Genomic DNA, 17,477 nt, shown 5'->3' on the forward strand with positions numbered 1-17,477 from the left:
CTTAGGGATGGAACTCGGGGCTGTTTAAGCACCAAGCATGTTCTTCAGCCAAGACACAGAAGCCATTTCTTTCGGGCTCCCCAAAGTCACTCCCTTTTGCTGTGAACTTAGAAATTCTTATCTCAAGCTTAGCTTCCTGTCCACACTCAGTGCGTATTCTTGTTCTCAAGAGCCTTTCCTGTGCTCCTGTGCTAAGAGAAGAGGCAGAGAAGCAGGCCTACTCCATTCCCTTCATTTATTCTGTCCCCTGAGCAGCTCCTGCTCAGCCACACTCCCCATATTATGGTTCAGACCACAGAGCGTTTTAAAGCCCTAGTTTCTACCCTACTGATTTGTGGTCTGTGACCCAAGTCCAGTCTGCTCAATATTTTCTTTTAGTTTATTTTTATTTATTTTTGAGAGAGAGAGAGAGAGCAAGCTGGGGAGGGGCAGAGAGAGAGGGAGACAGAATCACAAGCATGCTCCGCGCTGTCAGTGCAGAGCCCGATGCAGGGCTCAAACTCACAAACCGTGAGATCATCATCTGAGCCAAAATCAAGAGTTGGATGCTTAATCGACTGAGCCACTCAGGTGCCCCTGCTCAATATTTCTAAAATATTTGCATTAGTGGGACGCCTGGGTGGCTCACTTGGTTAAGTGCCCGATTCCAGCTTAGGTCATGATCTCACAGCTCGTGAGTTCGAGCCCTGTGTCAGGCTCTGTACTGACAGCTCGGAGCCTGGAGCCTGCTTCGCATTCTGTGTCTTCCTCTCTCTCTACCACTCCCCTGCTTGGACTCTGTGTGTGTGTGTTTCTCTCTCTCTCTCTCAAAAAATAATAAACATTAAAAAAAAAAAAACTTTAAAATATTTGCATTAGTTAACATTTAGGAATTGGGATATTTCACGTGAAATCCATATTTTCAGCTTCTCTTGAAAAACTGGAAAATTTGGTGCTTTTGAGCTCACGATCCAACACACCAGCAGTCAGCTCACTCCTTTTTGATGGGGCCTCCTGTTTGCCATAGGCCCCATCTGCCACTTTACTCCTGCGCAGTTACTTGCCTGGCGTGTTGGCATTTGAGGGCTGTCCCAGCTTCATTTCATGGTCTTCTACGGTTACTGGTGGTTGGAAGCACAGGGAACCAGTTTCATTCCAGCCATTCTGACTTTGAAAGAATTCCTGTACCTCTCTGCCTGCTCTTCTCCTCTCCCCTAGGGCTCAGGGGATGACTCCAGTTTATCCCTGTGGATATTGCGTCAAGATGGAGCTTTCCTAACCCTGAGTCCTCAGGCTCAGTCCCAGAGGCGCCCTCTGTAGGCGGGTTGGGAATGAGCCCTTGAAGCTCAGCAGGGTTTTCCACATTAACTGCTCCTCAAAATGACTCTTCCTGTGACTCATAGCTTCCCTGAGAGGACAGCATAGCAGGGGCCTCTGCAGCCATGACGAGCCCAGGAAGTTTCTCTGCTCTGCGGTACCCCTTGACCCCCGAGTCCCCTCCAGTGCTTTAGAGCCTGCGCCTGATGAGAAGGGCACTAGCCTCAGAAAGGAACTTTACTGTGTGGGAATGGGGGCATGTCCTCACTGTCGAGAGAGAATTCCCTTTCCCTGACTGAGATTAGAGGGTGAAGGCAGAGAGGCGAGACAGGCAGGAATCCCTCCCTGCTCACCCGCCCCTCTCCTTCCTTCTTCCCTCCTGTCCACAGATGCTGCAGCCCCAGTTCAAGTCACACAATACCAACGAGGTACTGGAGAAGCTGTTCCAGATAGTGCCAGGCGAGAACCCCTACCGCTTCCGGGACCCCCACCAGTGCCGGCGCTGTGCCGTGGTGGGCAACTCAGGCAACCTGCGGGGCTCTGGCTACGGTCCGGATGTGGATGGGCACAACTTCATCATGAGGTGAGCCCCAGGGAGCCCAAGGGTGGGCCCAGGACAGGCCTCCAGAAGGAGGCACTGGCCTCCATAGACTTGTCTGACAGTGTAGGAGTTGCCTGCTGCTGTGAGCCTCCCATACCAGAACCTTCTATAAAGGCTTGAGTGTCTCACTCTTATTTGTTGGGTAGATGGGGAGGCAGAATTCCCATTCTGTACTTTGCTTGAGGCCTGCAGTCAGTTTCGAGTCCTGAACTCCTCCGAAAAGAACCAAGAGTAGACCACTGGTTGTTTTCTGGTGAGAACTCCCACCTGCCTGGTCCCCTCAGTGCTGAGCCAGGAGTGAGGCCCCACACTAATGTCTTGATTAATAGCCACAGATGGTTCCTCCTGGCAGTCTCACAGAAGATGGAGGTCCTGGGCAGGAAGAAGAACTGCTCAGTGCTTGCTCTGGGCTGCTGTCCCTCACCTTTATTTGATAAGGTTTAGATTATGTGGGGCAGATTCATTCACCAGACATCTCTGCCCAGCCTTAAGGAAAGGAGAGGGGTTGGAAAGACATTCGTTTCAGACAAAGACACAGAGCTATGAGCCTGGAGGTGAACAGGGACTACGTATGGGAGACTTAAAACTCCAACATGGACTGCTCATTCTGTTCCTGACTTTCATCCTGTTTTCTGACTTTCTCCTTAGACTTGGGGATGGGAAATGCCATGCTGGGGATCCTTCCATCCCACTCCTTGGTGGAAAAAGAGACTTGAGAGTAAATATACTGAAAATGCCGAGTTTTCACTAAGCATCTCTTATGATGAACATTGCAGAAAGACCAGGTTTCCCAGGAGGCGAAGGAAGGGCTTTGTCTTAGAAACTGTTGCTGTTTCCATGGCAACACCCAGGCAGCAGTATGTCTCTGAGGCTTTCACCATTCCTTGCAAAACCTTTCTCATGTTGAGAAGGTGGGGGGGGGGGGGGGCGGTGGGGAGAGGAGGTCTGCTAGGCCCCATCCAGGAACCCAGAACCACCTGAGATTCTCTCTATCCTCCAACTGCTGGCACTCAGAATATAAGGGAGGCAAGCTGGTTGCTGGAGAAGGGGCTCTCTCTACCCTGAGACAGTGGCCGAGAGTGGGGAAGGAGGCATCCATCACTTCAGTGCAGCCCTGGGACTCTCGGGAAGCCCAGGGAAATGGTCTTGAGTGCCTGAATCTCCTGCCTCTGCTGCCCTGCCCCCTGTGCTAAGTGGATGCTTTCATTATCCATGTCAGTAGCGGTTGGGAACCTCCAGGGTAGAAGCAGAGAAAAAGGCTTGGCCGCTATGACACCTTAGTGGTACCTGGTCAGGCCAGGCTACAGAAAGGAATTCACAGATGTTCACTCACAGAGACCAGGTTAGGAGATGTGCGTTTTGGAATGGACCCCAGAATTGCTTTGTGTAAGGGGTGACCCAGATTGAATTGGCTTTTTGCTGATGTGTACAGTCTGATGGTAGTGGAGGTGACTCTTTCCTTATAGGCATGTCTTGGTTTGGAACCACTGGGGACGCCTCCCTGGTCCCTGGAGGCAAGACCAACATAAGACCCCACCAAGCTGAGTTACAGTGAGATGATGGCTATACCCATATTTCCCTATCCCACCCCCCGGCTGCCTCCTCCTCCTATATGTCTTCTGAGCCCTGCTGAAAACTTCAAATGGAGTTGAGCTGGTCCTGCCTTAGCCAGCCAGCAGACCTAGAATAAGCACCTGGCAGTCGTAGGCTCACTTTAATACACGAGTGAATGGAAGAGACTAGGTGACCAGATACCAAACTCTAAGCATGAATGCACATCCACCATTCCCCTGCCTCTGCCCTCAGGTGCAGAGGCAACCAGAAACAGATAGAAGTCTAGAATGCTTTTCCCCTGAATCATGGAGATGTAGTTCAACCTGTGTCCTGTCTGGCCGCTTTCCAGGGCTTGGCTTCTCCAGAATGAATCAGAACCTCAAAGCAAAATCCTGCCCTCAAAATCATGCCATGTTCCTTCCTTTACCTTGGAGGCTCTGAAACATCTTTTTTAGAACTCTTACTCCATTCGTTCTCAGATTTTAGAAAGTTGGTGCCTGCCCAGCAAGTGAGAGGGACCTGAGGGAGGTGGAGGCAATGATACCGCCTGCCAGGTCTAAGAAGGGACTTCCTCAAGACTGTGGCTACAGATGATGGGGGTGGGGAGGAGTGGGGTTGTCTTCAGAGGCCAACCTGGGACACTTGTAGCCCTTTGATCTGTGGGACCAGTTTGGCCTCTCCATGTCAAGTGAGAGGAGGTTATTTCTTAGGTACGCCAGAGTGAACCTTGACCCCAGCTCCTGTCCAGTCCAGGCCCCAGCCAACTTGAGCGTCACCAACCCACGTTGTCCACTTCCTGATACCCCATTACATATCCCAGGCAGCTGAGAAACACCATCCCAATTGATCTGTTCCTCACAGACCCCAGGGCTGATGTGACAGAAGGCAGATCCGGGTGTGGCTCTGGTGACCATAGGACACCAGTGCTGTGTGTAGAGCTCTAGTAGCCCCAGAAAACTGTCATTAATAAATGGGAAAGTATACTTTTAGGCTCTTCTAAGAGGTAATATCTCTGAATCCTAAAGACCAGGAAAACAGAGGGGTGCCCAGACAGGAGGCAGAGGGGCAGTTAACCTAAAGAAATGGAGGCTAGAGCACAGTCGGTCCTACGGAAAAGATTCTAGGCTTCTGCTTGAGCCAGACTAGAACTGAAGTGGCCAAGAACAAAGACTCACTCTCTAGTTCTAAATCAGGCCGTTCTCAGGCTTTATGGCTTTCCAACTCCAAACATCCTCCCAATTCCTCAAGGGAAGGGAACGAGAGAGCTACAGCAATATGACCGGCAGCAGTGGGGCCTCCTGGATGTGCTCCTACTGTATCGTGTCATCAGGGGGAGGTGGGCAGGAGGAAGGCATTGTGGGAGCCCCAGTGACACAGGAGGTCTTTACCCAGCCCAGCTGAGTGGTGCCAGCCACTTTAAGTACAGGTAACCTTCATCCTGGTTTTACAGAATAGGCATAAAAAGCTGGGAAAGCACATGGAGACTTTGCTCCCTCTCTCCCAGGTCCCTTTATCCCCATTGGAGGGCAAGGTTATGGTCATCTATCTAGGCAGTCATGATTCTGCAAAGTGGTCCACACAAGACAGGAATGTTCTCATAGATGGTCATAGCAGAAAAGACCGACAGGTTTGTGTTTACAGCTGGATCACCTGTTTTGAAGATGTTCACCAAAAGAGGGAGCTTTGATTTTATTGATCCTATGTTTTGCACAAGTTGAAAGGAAGTAGAAGCCTCCTGGGCTTGTTATACCTAGGAGGACGGTGAGCCCACTCTGGGTTTCCGACTTCTTCCATGGCAGCATGGGAGAGACACATCCACACTGCGCATCACCAGCAGACAGCCAAGGTGGGCTCTGTCAGAACTTGGAGCATCCCTCCTGGCCTTGGAACAGAAAGGCAGATAAGAAGCTGACGTACAGGGACAGAGGGGCTGGTGCTGGTGGAATAGAGGCTGCCATGCAGCTCAGGGGCTGAGGGAATGCTTCAGCTTCTTATCTTGCTTCCACCGTCTTCTAGGAAAGAGGACACAACAGCCAGGTAAGGTTGAAGCTGTAGAAGGCTGTTCTCTTCTTTAATAAAAAAAAATTGTAAGAGTAATAAATATGTTGTTATTGGGGGAAAAACACAGAAATATATATACTAGAGGGTGCCTGGGTGACTCATTCGGTTAAGCATCCCACTTCAGCTCAGGTTATGATCTCACAGTTCATGAGTTTGAGCCCCACGTCGGGCTCTGTGCTGATAGCTCAGAGCCTGGGGCCTGCTTCAGATTCTGTGTCTCCCTCTCTCTCTCCCCTTACCTTGCTCTCTATCTCTGTCTCTGTCTTTCAAAAATAAATAAACATTAAAACATTTTTAAAAGAAAGAAATATATATACTAAAAGATGAATTACGCTTCCCCATCCCATTTCCCAAGAGTAACCTTTGTTACCAATTGTAATACTCTTCCAGATTTTTTTATTCATATATAAAAGTATGTTTTTTCTTTCTTCCTTCTTCCTTTTGCTCCCTGTGCCTCCTTTTCTTTTTTTACAAAAAAATGGTATCACACTAGTTTCAAGTTTTCCTTTTGTCTTAATTCCCTCCTGCAGCACATAGTAGTATTCAAAAGGTAATGGGATAGACACCTCACATTACTTGTTTTTTTTCACTGAGTACCTCTTGGACTTATTTCTTACCAGCACGTGTAAATCTATTTCACTCATTCTCATGGCTACATGGTGTTCTATTATATGAGTGTCCCAAAATGTATTAACCAGTTCTCTTTTTTAATGTGTATTTATTTTTGAGAGAGAGACAGACAGAGCATGGGCAGGGGAGAGGCTGAGAGAGGGAAACACAGAATCCAAAGCAGGCTCCAGGCTCTGAGCTGTCAGCACAGAGCCCAACGCAGGGCTTGAACTCACGAGCCGTGAGATCATGACCTGAGCCAAAGTTGGACGCTTAACCAACCAAGCCACCCAGGAGGCCCAACCAGTTCTTAATTGTTAAATTGATTCTCCTTTTCACTACTGTAAATAATAATGCAGTGAATATCTTTGTGCGCATGTCTTTGCAGACTTATGAAACCATTTTTATAGGATAGATACTTAGAAATGGAATTGCCACGGGGCGCCTGGGTGGCTCAGTTGGTTGAGCATCTGACTTTGGCTCAGGTCAGGATCTCATGGCTTGTGAGTTTGAGCCCCACATCGGGCTCTGTGCTGACAGCTCAAAGCCTGGAGCCTGCTTCAGAGTCTGTCTCTGTCTCTGTCTCTGCCCATCCCCTGCTCATGTACTGTCTCTCTCTCCCTCCCTCTCCTCTCTCTCTCAAATATAAACGCATATTTAAAAAAATAATTAAAAAAAGAAATGGAATTGCTGCATCAAAGTGTACACCCATTTATATTTTTGATGGCTAGAACCAAATTGTCCTGTAAAAATCTTGTACAGGGGCACCTGGGTGGCTCAGTTGGTTAAACATCTAACTCTGGTTTGGGCCTGGGTCATGATCTCACAGTTCGTGGAAGCCACGCATGGGGCTGTGTGCTGACATCGCAGAGTTTGCTTGAGATTTCTTTCTCTCTCTCTCTCTCTCTCTCTCTGCCCCTCCTCTGCTCTCTTTCTCTCTTGCTCTCTGTCTTTCAAAATAAATAAATAAACTTTAATGGGGCACCTGGGTGGCTCAGTCGGTTAAGCAGCCTACTTCAGCTTAGGTCATGATATCACGGTTCTGAGTTTGAGCCCCGCATCGGGCCCTTTGCTGACAGCTCAGAGCCTGGCCTGCTTCAGAGTCTGTTTCTATCTCTCTCTGCCCCTCCCCTGCTCACGCTCTGTCTCTCTCTCTCTCTAAAAAATAAAATAAAAACATTTAAAAATAAAGAAAGATGTATGGAAACTAATTTGACAATAAATTTCATATAATAAATAAATAAGTAAATAAATAAATAAATAAATAAATAAATATAAAGAAAGAAATAAACTTTAAAAAAAGATAAAAATCTTGTACCACTTTCTATGGCGGTTTATTCTCATGTCACCCTCTTGTCCTTACAGGATGAATCAGGCGCCAACCGTGGGCTTTGAGCAGGATGTTGGCAGCCGAACCACTCATCATTTCATGTACCCCGAGAGTGCCAAGAACCTGCCCGCCAATGTCAGCTTTGTGTTGGTGCCCTTCAAAGCCCTGGACCTCCTCTGGATTGCCAGCGCTTTGTCCACGGGGCAGATCCGATTGTAAGTCGCTCTGTTGACTGGGAGTGGAATGTCGGTGACAGAGCATTTTGAGAGGAGTCTTCCCAAGGATTGGCTCTTAGAATTCTTTTAACTGAATATTTTGACCGAGAGGGGCTGGTGAAGAGGGAGGCAATAGTAGGGAGAGCCCAAAGTGGTACGTTAGCTGGGGCCACAGGTTATTCAGTGTCACTCCTACATAGTGACAGCCAGCTTCCTGTAGGTAGAAAGGGTAGCAAGGTTTTGGTCTCCTTTCCAGGAGGTGGCTCCTGACTGTGGGAGTTCTGCATTCTGAGAATTTTCTTTAGAGACAGTTGCTCAATCACAGCTGGGAACCTGAGGAAATTTAATATGTCATTTTTTATTTTATTTTATTGAAGTGTGGTTGACATACAACATTACATTAGTTTCATCACCAAGTATTTTTTTTATTTTTAATGTTTATTTATTTTTGAGAGACACAGTGGGAGTGGGAGAAGGGCAGAAAGAGAGGGAGACACAGAATCCCAAGCAGGCTCCAGGCTCCAAGCTGTCAGCACAGAGCCCAACATGGGGCTTGAACTCATGAACCGTGAGATCATGACCTGAGCTGAAGTTGGATGCTTAACTGACTGAGCCACTCAGGCACCCCATCACTAAGTATTTTTTAGCATCTCTATTGAGGTACAAGTCACATGCCATACAGTTTACACATTTAAAGTATACAAGTAAGTGGCTTTTATTAAATATGGTGTTGTGTAACTATCACCACAATTAATTTTAGAACTCCTTTCATCTTCTTAAAGATGAAGATCTTTAAAGATCTAAAGATACCTCTGTACCCCTTAGCCATCACCCTCACTCCCTCTACTCCCACACCCCAGCCCTAGGCAACAACCACTAATCTGTCTCACTGTGTGCGTGTGTGTATGTGTGTGTGTTAAAATGTATACAACATATGGGGTGCCTGGCTGGCTCAGTTGCTAGAGCATGTGATTCTTGATCTCAGTGTTGTGAGTTCAAGCCCCACATGGGGTGTAGAGATTACTTAAAAACAAATAAGTAAATACAAACTCATTTTCTCAGATCACTGCCCACATTCTCCACCAAAATTATAAGTGCACTCAGGGCACCTGTGTGACTCAGTCAGTTAAGCATCCAACTTTGGCTCAGGTCATAATCTCACAGTTCATGGATTTGAGCCTTGCGTCGGGCTTTGTGCTGACAGCTCAGAACCTGGAGCCTCCTTTGGAATCTGTATCTCATTCTTTCTGCCCTCCCCTGCTTGTGCTGTCTCTCTCTGTCTCTCAGAGACAGATAAATGTAAATAAATGTAAAAAATTTTTAAATAAGTACATTCGCTTTGTTGTGCAAAACGCCACCCTATCCATCTCCAGAACTTTTTCATAATTTCAAGTGGAAATTGCATTCATTAATAACTCCCCATTTCCCCGACCCTTAGCCTCTGATAACCACTAGTCTTTTTGTCTGTATGATTTGACTATTATAGGTACTTCATGTAAGTGGAGTCATAGTGTTTGTCCTGGCTTATTTCACTTAGTGTAGTGTTTTCAGGGTTTATCTGTGTTGTAGCATGTACAGGATTTCATTCCTTTTAAAGGCTGAATAGTATTCCACTATATGGATATACCATATTTGCTTTATCAATTCATCCATCAGTGGACAGTTAAGCTGTTTCCACATATTGCCTGCTATTTGCCTGCATTTTGTCACTATGTATTTTTTAAACACAGAAATATAAATTACAGTTTCCTGACTTTATCTTATGATAAAGTTTAAGTTTGAGTTTAAGTCCCTTGCTTAGAAAAGGAGTATAGACTACGGGTGCCATGGCTGGCTAATAAGGAAGGAGGGATTTGTACCAAATATGAGGATAGTAGCAAGAGGGTCACTGTAGGCAGAACTAAGACAAATATAGTGGGTGTGAGATGATTGGCTAAATTAAGTGGGGAGTTCACAGCTGAGTGTTGTGGAAAGAAGCATTTGGGCTGGATAATAGAAGGCACCAATGTTTGTCTAAAACAACCTTATTTTATCCTAAAGAACATAGGTAGCTGCTGAAGTTTTCTGAGCAAGGTACTGCAGTGATGTGCTCTGGGAAAGCAGTCTGGAAGCAGGGGATCTGTTGTAAGGCTGTCATCACTCAGGCCTGACAAGGAGGAAAGGCATCTGTGGACCTTTCTAGATCCCAAGGGCCATCTAAATCTTCTTCTTTCTGCTTGCAGCACCTATGCACCAGTGAAGTCTTTCCTTCGAGTGGACAAAGAAAAGGTAAGCTCCCACCTCTCCCTTGTTCATCCCCATCTCATTAGAAACGGTGCAGATTTGACTACTGCTGTGCCCAGTCCTGTGGCTCAGGTTTCCCCCAGTGCCCTTCCAGAACCTTCAGAGTCCACCCATCTGCTGGTATGCCTGACCCCCTCAGAGGCCACAGGAACTAGGGAACTTGGAAGAACAGGTCTGCTGGCAAGCATGGAGGAACTGGCAGAAGCTACTTAGAGCCTGGCCTGAGTCTCCAGGCCCCCAACACCCCTCATGTGTCTGTTGCCTTTTCTCTTCCCAGGTTCAGATCTACAACCCAGCCTTCTTCAAGTATATCCACGACCGGTGGACAGAGCATCACGGGCGGTACCCTTCTACAGGGATGCTGGTGCTCTTCTTTGCCCTGCATGTGTGTGATGAGGTGGGTAACCCCGTGTTATGGGTAAAATAGGGATACCCATGGAACAGAGGGGATTAGCCCTTCTTAGGGCTTAGCAGAGCAAGAGGAACGTGTTTTTGTAGGCAGAAACCAAGTGGCTTTGATTTCCTGCATTTCTAGGCTGTAAAGTATACATCTTCATTTCCCAAACTTACTACTCATGATTTTACCAAATCTGAAATCACTTCAGTGAAAAGTTAAAGTTATTTAAAAAGGAAACAGAACATTACTACCATAATTGGTATTACTTGTCATAAAGAAAAAATCATCAAAAATATAAATAGAACGGAAATAATGAAGTTAACTTCCAGCGGGATGGTCTTCTCCCACCGCTGTGGGCCCTAGGCCTACCCTCTGTGTGTTAACACTGCAGGTCATTCGTTCCAGGAGCACATCTCACTAGCAAGCAGGGCTGCTGTGCCATACTCGCTCACGCCCAGCACACCCACTTTTGCCAGTAAATTCAGTGTGTGGTATTGGGTGCTTGACTAGGTTTCATATAAAAGTATTACATTAAAAAACAAAAACAACAACAAAACAAAACAAAAAAAAAGGAACGTTAGCAACGGTGGGAGAGGTCCCATAGCCCCAGACCGAGGCGTATCGCTGCAATCAGACGGGTGGAAGAACCGAAAGGGAGCAGCAGTCTTGCCAGTCGGTATCCTTAGCTCCAGGCCTGGGTGTCGCGTATTCCCGTTGCCTCCCGCGCTCTGCGAATTGACGAACTGCGCGTCTCTTAGCTGTAGTCGGGTCGCTGCAGCCCCTTTCTCTTAGCCCACCGCAACCCGAGGCTTTCCCGTGCCCTGTCCTCCCGCTCTCCGACGCGGGGTGACCTGCGCCGCCCTCCCCTGCAGGTGAACGTGTACGGGTTCGGGGCCGACAGCCGCGGCAACTGGCACCACTACTGGGAGAATAACCGGTACGCGGGCGAGTTCCGGAAGACGGGGGTGCACGACGCCGACTTCGAGGCCCATATCATCGACATGCTGGCCAAGGCCAGCAAGATCGAGGTCTACCGAGGAAATTGAACCCGCGACCCTTCCGGGCCAGGCGCGAACCTCGGGCGCTGGCTCCTAGCCGGGACTCCAGGCCAGCCGGAGGGCGGTGGCCTCGGCGTGGGCACGGCGCCCCATTGGGCGTTTCCAGGCCCTAGGAGCGACGTCAGGGCGCGGTCTGGACTAATCATGCTGCAAGTCCAGAGAGCGCTGGCTGTCCCTCGCCAATCATGAGACTGGGGACTAGCCGGCCAGGCACCAATCAGCGCTGCAGTCGAAGCGGAGGATTTTTTTTTTTTTTTCTCCCAGCCAATCATGCGACTCAAGGAGAACTGCCGGCCCTGGGCCCGTCTCTTCCAATCAATGGCCTTCGGAGGCGGGCCGGCGGCCGCTGAATCCCCTCTCCCCTATGCTTTGGGTAGAATTTTATTTCACGCTTTGTAAGGAACAGAGGTTGGTTCCGGCCTCAGTGAGGTACTTTCCTCAGTGTGTGTAGGAGCATTGCCCGCCGCCCGTCGACCTCACTCGGTCAGGGGCGCCGAGAAGGAGACGGTGGGGAAGGTGCGGGGCAGCGGCGGCTCGGCTTCCCTTGCCGGGGCTGGTGGGGGGCGGGGGTGTCCCTCTTGACCTCCGGGTGGGCGGTGGGGCGTTAGCCGTTCCTATATGGTGGTCTAGGGGAGATGAGATGGTTTCCGGGGAGCGCGCCTTCATCCCAGGGTAAAAGCTGGAGCCCTCTCAAACCTCTTCAGACTCAGAGAATTTTGGACCCCACGTTTCCTTTTTCTGTCAGGCCCAGATGGGTGAGTGTAAACCCACCAAAGAAATGCAGTGGCTTGTGGGTCCCCTCCTCTTTCTCCCCATCCCCACCTTTGGCCACCCTATGGAATGGCCTTTCTGACCAGGGCATTTAGCATCTCACCAGAAAACTAGAACTGTATTCACCCGTTGCTAACGGGCGGAATTCGCCTAGGGCCTAACTCTGGAACACAGGTGTAAGGAACACGGCAGGGGACAAGGAAGCCCAGTCACTTCAGATGTAAGGTGCTTCTCACTCTCGTGTACTCTCGGCCCCTACTGTTCACCCAAAACCTTTTCAGTGGCTCTTCTTAGGCCCTGGGCCTCCTCACCAGCCTACCTGTCCTGAAAAAAAAAATCAAAACTTGCCCTGGGGGTTGGGGGGCACTGTTGCATCTTCACTCCCTACCGCCCCCCCCCCCCAACCGCCCGCTCGCGCGAATAATCGAATAATCGAGCGCGCGCGCACACTCGCGCGCGTTTGGCCTGCTCTAGGGAGAGGTAGCAACACGTGGGAAAGAAGCCTGGAGATGGGGAACCCAGCTTGCCTGGTGCATGCACCTTCTTCCTTCATCCATCACCCCAAAGAGGAGTAGGAAACCTTTGCCTGGGGGTGGAATTTGCTTTGGTCTCGTAATTTAATTAACTTGAGGTTACCAGGGATGGCTGACCAACAAAGATTTTTTTAAAACTCTACGTTGGCCATGCAGATAGCTGGGATTCTAGCTGGGGAGGAGTAGACTTGCCCGCTTGCATGCCTCCTCTCCTGCCCTTGTGTCCCCTCTGCCCCATGCTCACTTCCTGCCTCCTTGCTCTAACCCACTTTCCATTTCCAAATCTAGAAGGGCAGGGAAACCAACAAACGGGTTACAACTGGAATTTACCTGCATGACTGAACCCAGCTGAAGCTCTGACAGGAAGCTGTTGATGGTATTCTCACCTTACAAGGTTGGGGAAATTTCGGAGGGGGGTAAGGGCTTCTGTGAAGTTTCCAAACTACTAATAGGATCCCCCTTCCCAACAGTGAGGAACACAAATACCACCCTTTATCTTAGTGAGTTGATACCACCAAGCAGCCTCCTGGCCATTGGTGTAGTTCCTGCAGCTGGCTGGGGGAACAGGGACCAGCAGGGAGTATTTTAGAAGAGGATTAGGGCAGGGCAGTGGGCACCCCTAAAAGTTAATATATTGAGAACGTAGCTAGAGTCTGTTCCTTTCCAATTCCAAAAGTAGGAGGAGTAGAGCATGAGGGTGGATTTGGGGGGTCTTTAGTGGAATGCCTCTCTCAGGGCCTACCCCATCATTTTAGAGAGTCAAGGCACCAGCCATTCTTGCCAGTCTCAGCTCAGTGCTTCCTGAAGAGGCAGTTTGGAGTGTTCAGAAGATGAAAAAATGCGATTATGCCAAACAGTATTGAGCAGAATAATTTATTTCTTTTCTGTTCCTTTTTCTTTTTGTTTTGTTTTGTTTTGTTTAAAACGTTAATAAATCCCCTTTCTGGAAGAGGTAGGTCCCAGCATCCAGCCCAGATCTCCTTTTCTGCAATAGTTATTTAAACAAATGTTTTTTATTTTCTTCCCTTTCTCTCTCTTTCTGAATTAAAAAGAACAAAAGAACTATATAGTCATTTGTCTATTTGAAATGGGTATGGTTGTGAAAAGAAGAAATCTCTGTCAGCCGGGAGCTATGACCAAGTAATGACTAAGAACATTGGGTGGAAGGTTCGAAGGAGAAAAGAGCATGACTCCAAACACCTGCCCCCGTATACACGAGGCCTCCCAACCCAGTCCACCAGCAGTGCCCTCTGAAATAGTGGTTCTTTACCACTGTCCTTTGGGACACGTGAGTGGTTCAGCAGGGCAGAGACTGTCCATTGCCAGGGTCCCCACAGCATGCAGATCCAGAAGGCACCAGGATGGGGTTTCCCACATTTCCAGGTTCTGCAGAACTCCCTGTGATGCTGTAGGTGTGGGTTGGCAGGAAATTGACAGAATGGGAGGAGCAGGTTGCACAGGCATCCAAGGCACTTCCTTGGACCATCTGGACCCCTAGGGTCTACTTTGTGCAATGGAATGCCACCAAACATCCAATTTTATAGTTCAGTGGACCAACTACTATGGCTCTCACAACAGACAGCTTTGAGTCTAAAGTCACTTGGTGTCCTGCAATTCACTTTCTGCCTGTGCCCAAGAGCAATCCAGGAGTTGCTTTTCACTTGGAGAATAACTTTTGGTAGAGGAGCATATTGGTATTTTTCTAAAACCCTAGAACAGGGGCTATAGTTCTCTTACTTGGAGTTGTCAGAGACTCCTTCCATCCTTCTCTCTCTACCACAGACACTCTGTTAGCATTTGGTTGCCTGGGTCCTAAAGCCTGGTGGCAGGACAGTGTACGCATAGGCTAGACTTCTGAGAACCATTTCTTGTTTGGGTCCCACTCAACTCAAAGCCAGCTGCCTTACAGGTCACTAATTGGTTGGAGCAGCACTCCCCAATGTTGTACCTGTTGCCTCCACAATCAAGAGTTCCACCAAATTGTGTATCTTTTTTTTTTTTTTTAATGTTGGCCGAGGGCTGTGTTGCTTTGATCCCACAAAGATATCATATCTAGCACAACAGGTCAGCATTACCATTCGATTGCATTTGCAATAAACTGTCAGTTTTTAAGAGTCAAATGGTGAGTAAATGGGATGAGGAAAAAATCACCCACCCCTGTATAACTCAAGTTTGATGGCAGCACCAATTTCTGTAGATGCTGTTAGAGTGTGGTGTTGACTTTTTTTTTTTTTTTCCACTTACTACTTTGGACATGGTCCCAGGGACTTCTGTTTGGTCCATCTATCGTAGTCACCCCCATTCCATGGGTAAGGTTGTCAATCTGGGGATTTCGCCAGGTAGTAAATGTCTCTTCCCTTTTGGGACAGGAAATTCCAGGCATGACTAATATTTTTGCAGTTTGCTTTATTGCCCTTTGCAGATACTGAGTTTTTTTTACAAGTTGAAGGTTTGTGGCAACCGTGCAATGAGCAGGTCTATCAGCACCATTTTTCCAACAGCATTTGCTCACCTTGTGTCTGTGTCACATTTTAGTAATTCTCACAATATTTCAAACTTTTTCATTACTATATTTGGTATAGTGATCTGTGATCAATGGTTACAACTTGCTGAAAACTCAGAAGATGGTTAGCATTTTTGAGCAATAAATTGTTTGTTTTTAATTTTTTTTTAATTTATTTTTGAAAGAGACTGAGTATGGGGCGCCTGGGTGGCTCAGGTGGTTAAGCATCCGACTTCAGCTCAGGTCATGATCTCACGGTTCGTGGGTTCAGGCCCCGTGTCGGGCTCTGTGCTGACAGCTCAGAGCCTGGAGCCCACTTCAGATTCTGTGTCTCCCTCTCTCTCTGCTCCTCCCCCACTCAGGTTCTGTTTCTCTGTCTCTCAAAACTAAAACATTAAAAAAAAATTAAAAAAAAAAAAAAAAGAAAGAGACTGAGTGTGAGTGGGGGAGGGACAGAGAAAGAAGAAGACAATCCAAAGCAGGCTCCAGACTCTGAGCTGTCAGCACAGAGCCCAACACGGGGCTTGAACCCACAAACTGTGAGATCATGACCTAAGTCGAAGTCGGAGGCAGTTGGCTTAACCATCTGAGCCACCCAGGCGCGCCAGGGCATAAACATTTTTATACATAATGCTGTTGCACACTTAATAGGCTACAGTGTAGTGTAAACATAACTTTTATATATACCAGGAAACCAAAAAATTCATTACACTCGCTTCATTGTGATACTTACTTTATTGCTGCAGTCTGTGACCCAACCTGCAATCTCTCAGAGGTATGCCTGTACCTTAAAATGGGTCTGTGGTCTTATTGGACCCACCATTAAATGAACTTGGATCAGAGCTCCATCTATCATTTGCCATAATAAGCCTGACTCTAACTAGTGGGCCATTTTGGTTGGATGTGAGAGCTTGTATCTGATAACTCCTGAAGCTCTGGGTATTTCCCTTTCCCTAGTGCACTGTCACTTTGGGAAGTAGGTCCCTCAGGAAAGACATGGGGGAAGATTCAGGTTCCACACCTGACCTATGTCAGAGAGTCACTCCTCAAAGGACCCTGGAATCCTCTTGAAAAAGAGGCTCCATGTGTGACCTGAATTAGGTCTGGGAACTGGGTGAGAAGCTGTGAATCCCCAAGACTGTGACCCAGGCTCCTCAGCAATCTTTGAATTTCTGCTCCCATGCATGTTAAGCAGAACCTTAGTAGCCTGCTTGGCATCTAATTCCTAGAGATCCTAATGGTCCATTAACTATTGTCCCAAATCCTTGTAGGTCAGCTTTGCGCAGTGGCAGTATCGTAGCCAATGAGGTTTATCCGAGGCGCGATTATTGCTAATTGAAAACTTTTCCCAAATCCTTGTAGGTCAGAACTCTAATTATCATCCTGTGGTCTGTTGTGGTAATGTGCCCACCACCACAAGTAGTAGGCACGTCTTTTTGGACTTTATCATGTTGGGATCACATCATTCTGACTTACACATGACAGCCAACAGAGTTCATCAAAGATGGCACACCAATCACTAATGCATTTTTTAATTTTTTAAAACATTTTTGCTGTGGGATATAATCTATATGCAGAAAAGAGCATAAAGATCAATGTACTAAAATAGATAATTTCATGAATTATTTTTTTTAAAGCTCCTAATGGGGGTTTATTTGGCAAATTTTATAGATAAATAGATAACATTTCTATGGTAAAGAAAAGCAACTTCCACTGCCATTTCATTATCAAAATGGACTGGGGAAAAGGAGAAGAGAGGTGGTTGAACATGTTATTTGGAAGAATTAGAAAAACTAGAATGTTGTATATTTTTCCAGCTTCAATGAGATATAACTGACATATAACATTGTGTAAGTGTATAAGGTATACAACATCGTGCTTTTATATGTGTATATGTTCCAAAATGATTACCACAATAAGGTTAACACATCAATCATCTCATATAATTAACATTTTGTGTGTGTGTGGTGAGAACTTTTAAAATCTCTCTTAGCAACTTTCAAATATACAATACAATATTGTTAACTATAGTCACCATGCTGTACGTTACATCCCCACAACTTATTTATCTTATAACTAGAAGTTCGTAGCTTTGACCACCTTCACCCCACCACCTCCTCCCCCTGGCAACCACCAATCTGTTTCTATGAGTTTGTTTTTTTTAAGATTCCACCTATTAAAAACAAAAAAAAAGATTCCACCCAAAGTGAGATCATATAGTATTTCTCTGTCTTATTTCACTTAGCAAAATGCCCTCAGTCCATCC

General features: G+C 47.2%; 1 protein-coding gene and 1 pseudogene across 4 annotated transcripts in view; both read left to right on the forward strand.

The window, feature by feature from the left end:
* ST3GAL2 (ST3 beta-galactoside alpha-2,3-sialyltransferase 2) overlaps window positions 1-13,775 on the forward strand; it is a 48,340-nt gene extending 34,565 nt beyond the window's left edge. For all 4 annotated transcript variants that reach the window (XM_060650172.2, XM_060650171.2, XM_060650174.2 and 1 more), the window contains 5 exons: window positions 1,686-1,879; window positions 7,487-7,666; window positions 9,889-9,934; window positions 10,227-10,346; window positions 11,219-13,775. In XM_060650172.2, coding sequence (XP_060506155.1) covers window positions 1,686-1,879; window positions 7,487-7,666; window positions 9,889-9,934; window positions 10,227-10,346; window positions 11,219-11,392 — 714 coding nt within the window. In that variant the 3' untranslated portion in view covers window positions 11,393-13,775. The remainder of the gene's footprint in view (window positions 1-1,685; window positions 1,880-7,486; window positions 7,667-9,888; window positions 9,935-10,226; window positions 10,347-11,218) is intronic.
* A 2,710-nt stretch (window positions 13,776-16,485) lies between these two features.
* Window positions 16,486-16,653, forward strand: LOC132691393 (U4 spliceosomal RNA; annotated as a pseudogene).
* The last annotated feature ends 824 nt before the right edge of the window (window positions 16,654-17,477 follow it).

This window comes from Panthera onca, chromosome E2 (genome assembly GCF_046562875.1).
Source record: "Panthera onca isolate mPanOnc1 chromosome E2, mPanOnc1 haplotype 2, whole genome shotgun sequence".
NCBI lineage: Eukaryota > Metazoa > Chordata > Mammalia > Carnivora > Felidae > Panthera > Panthera onca.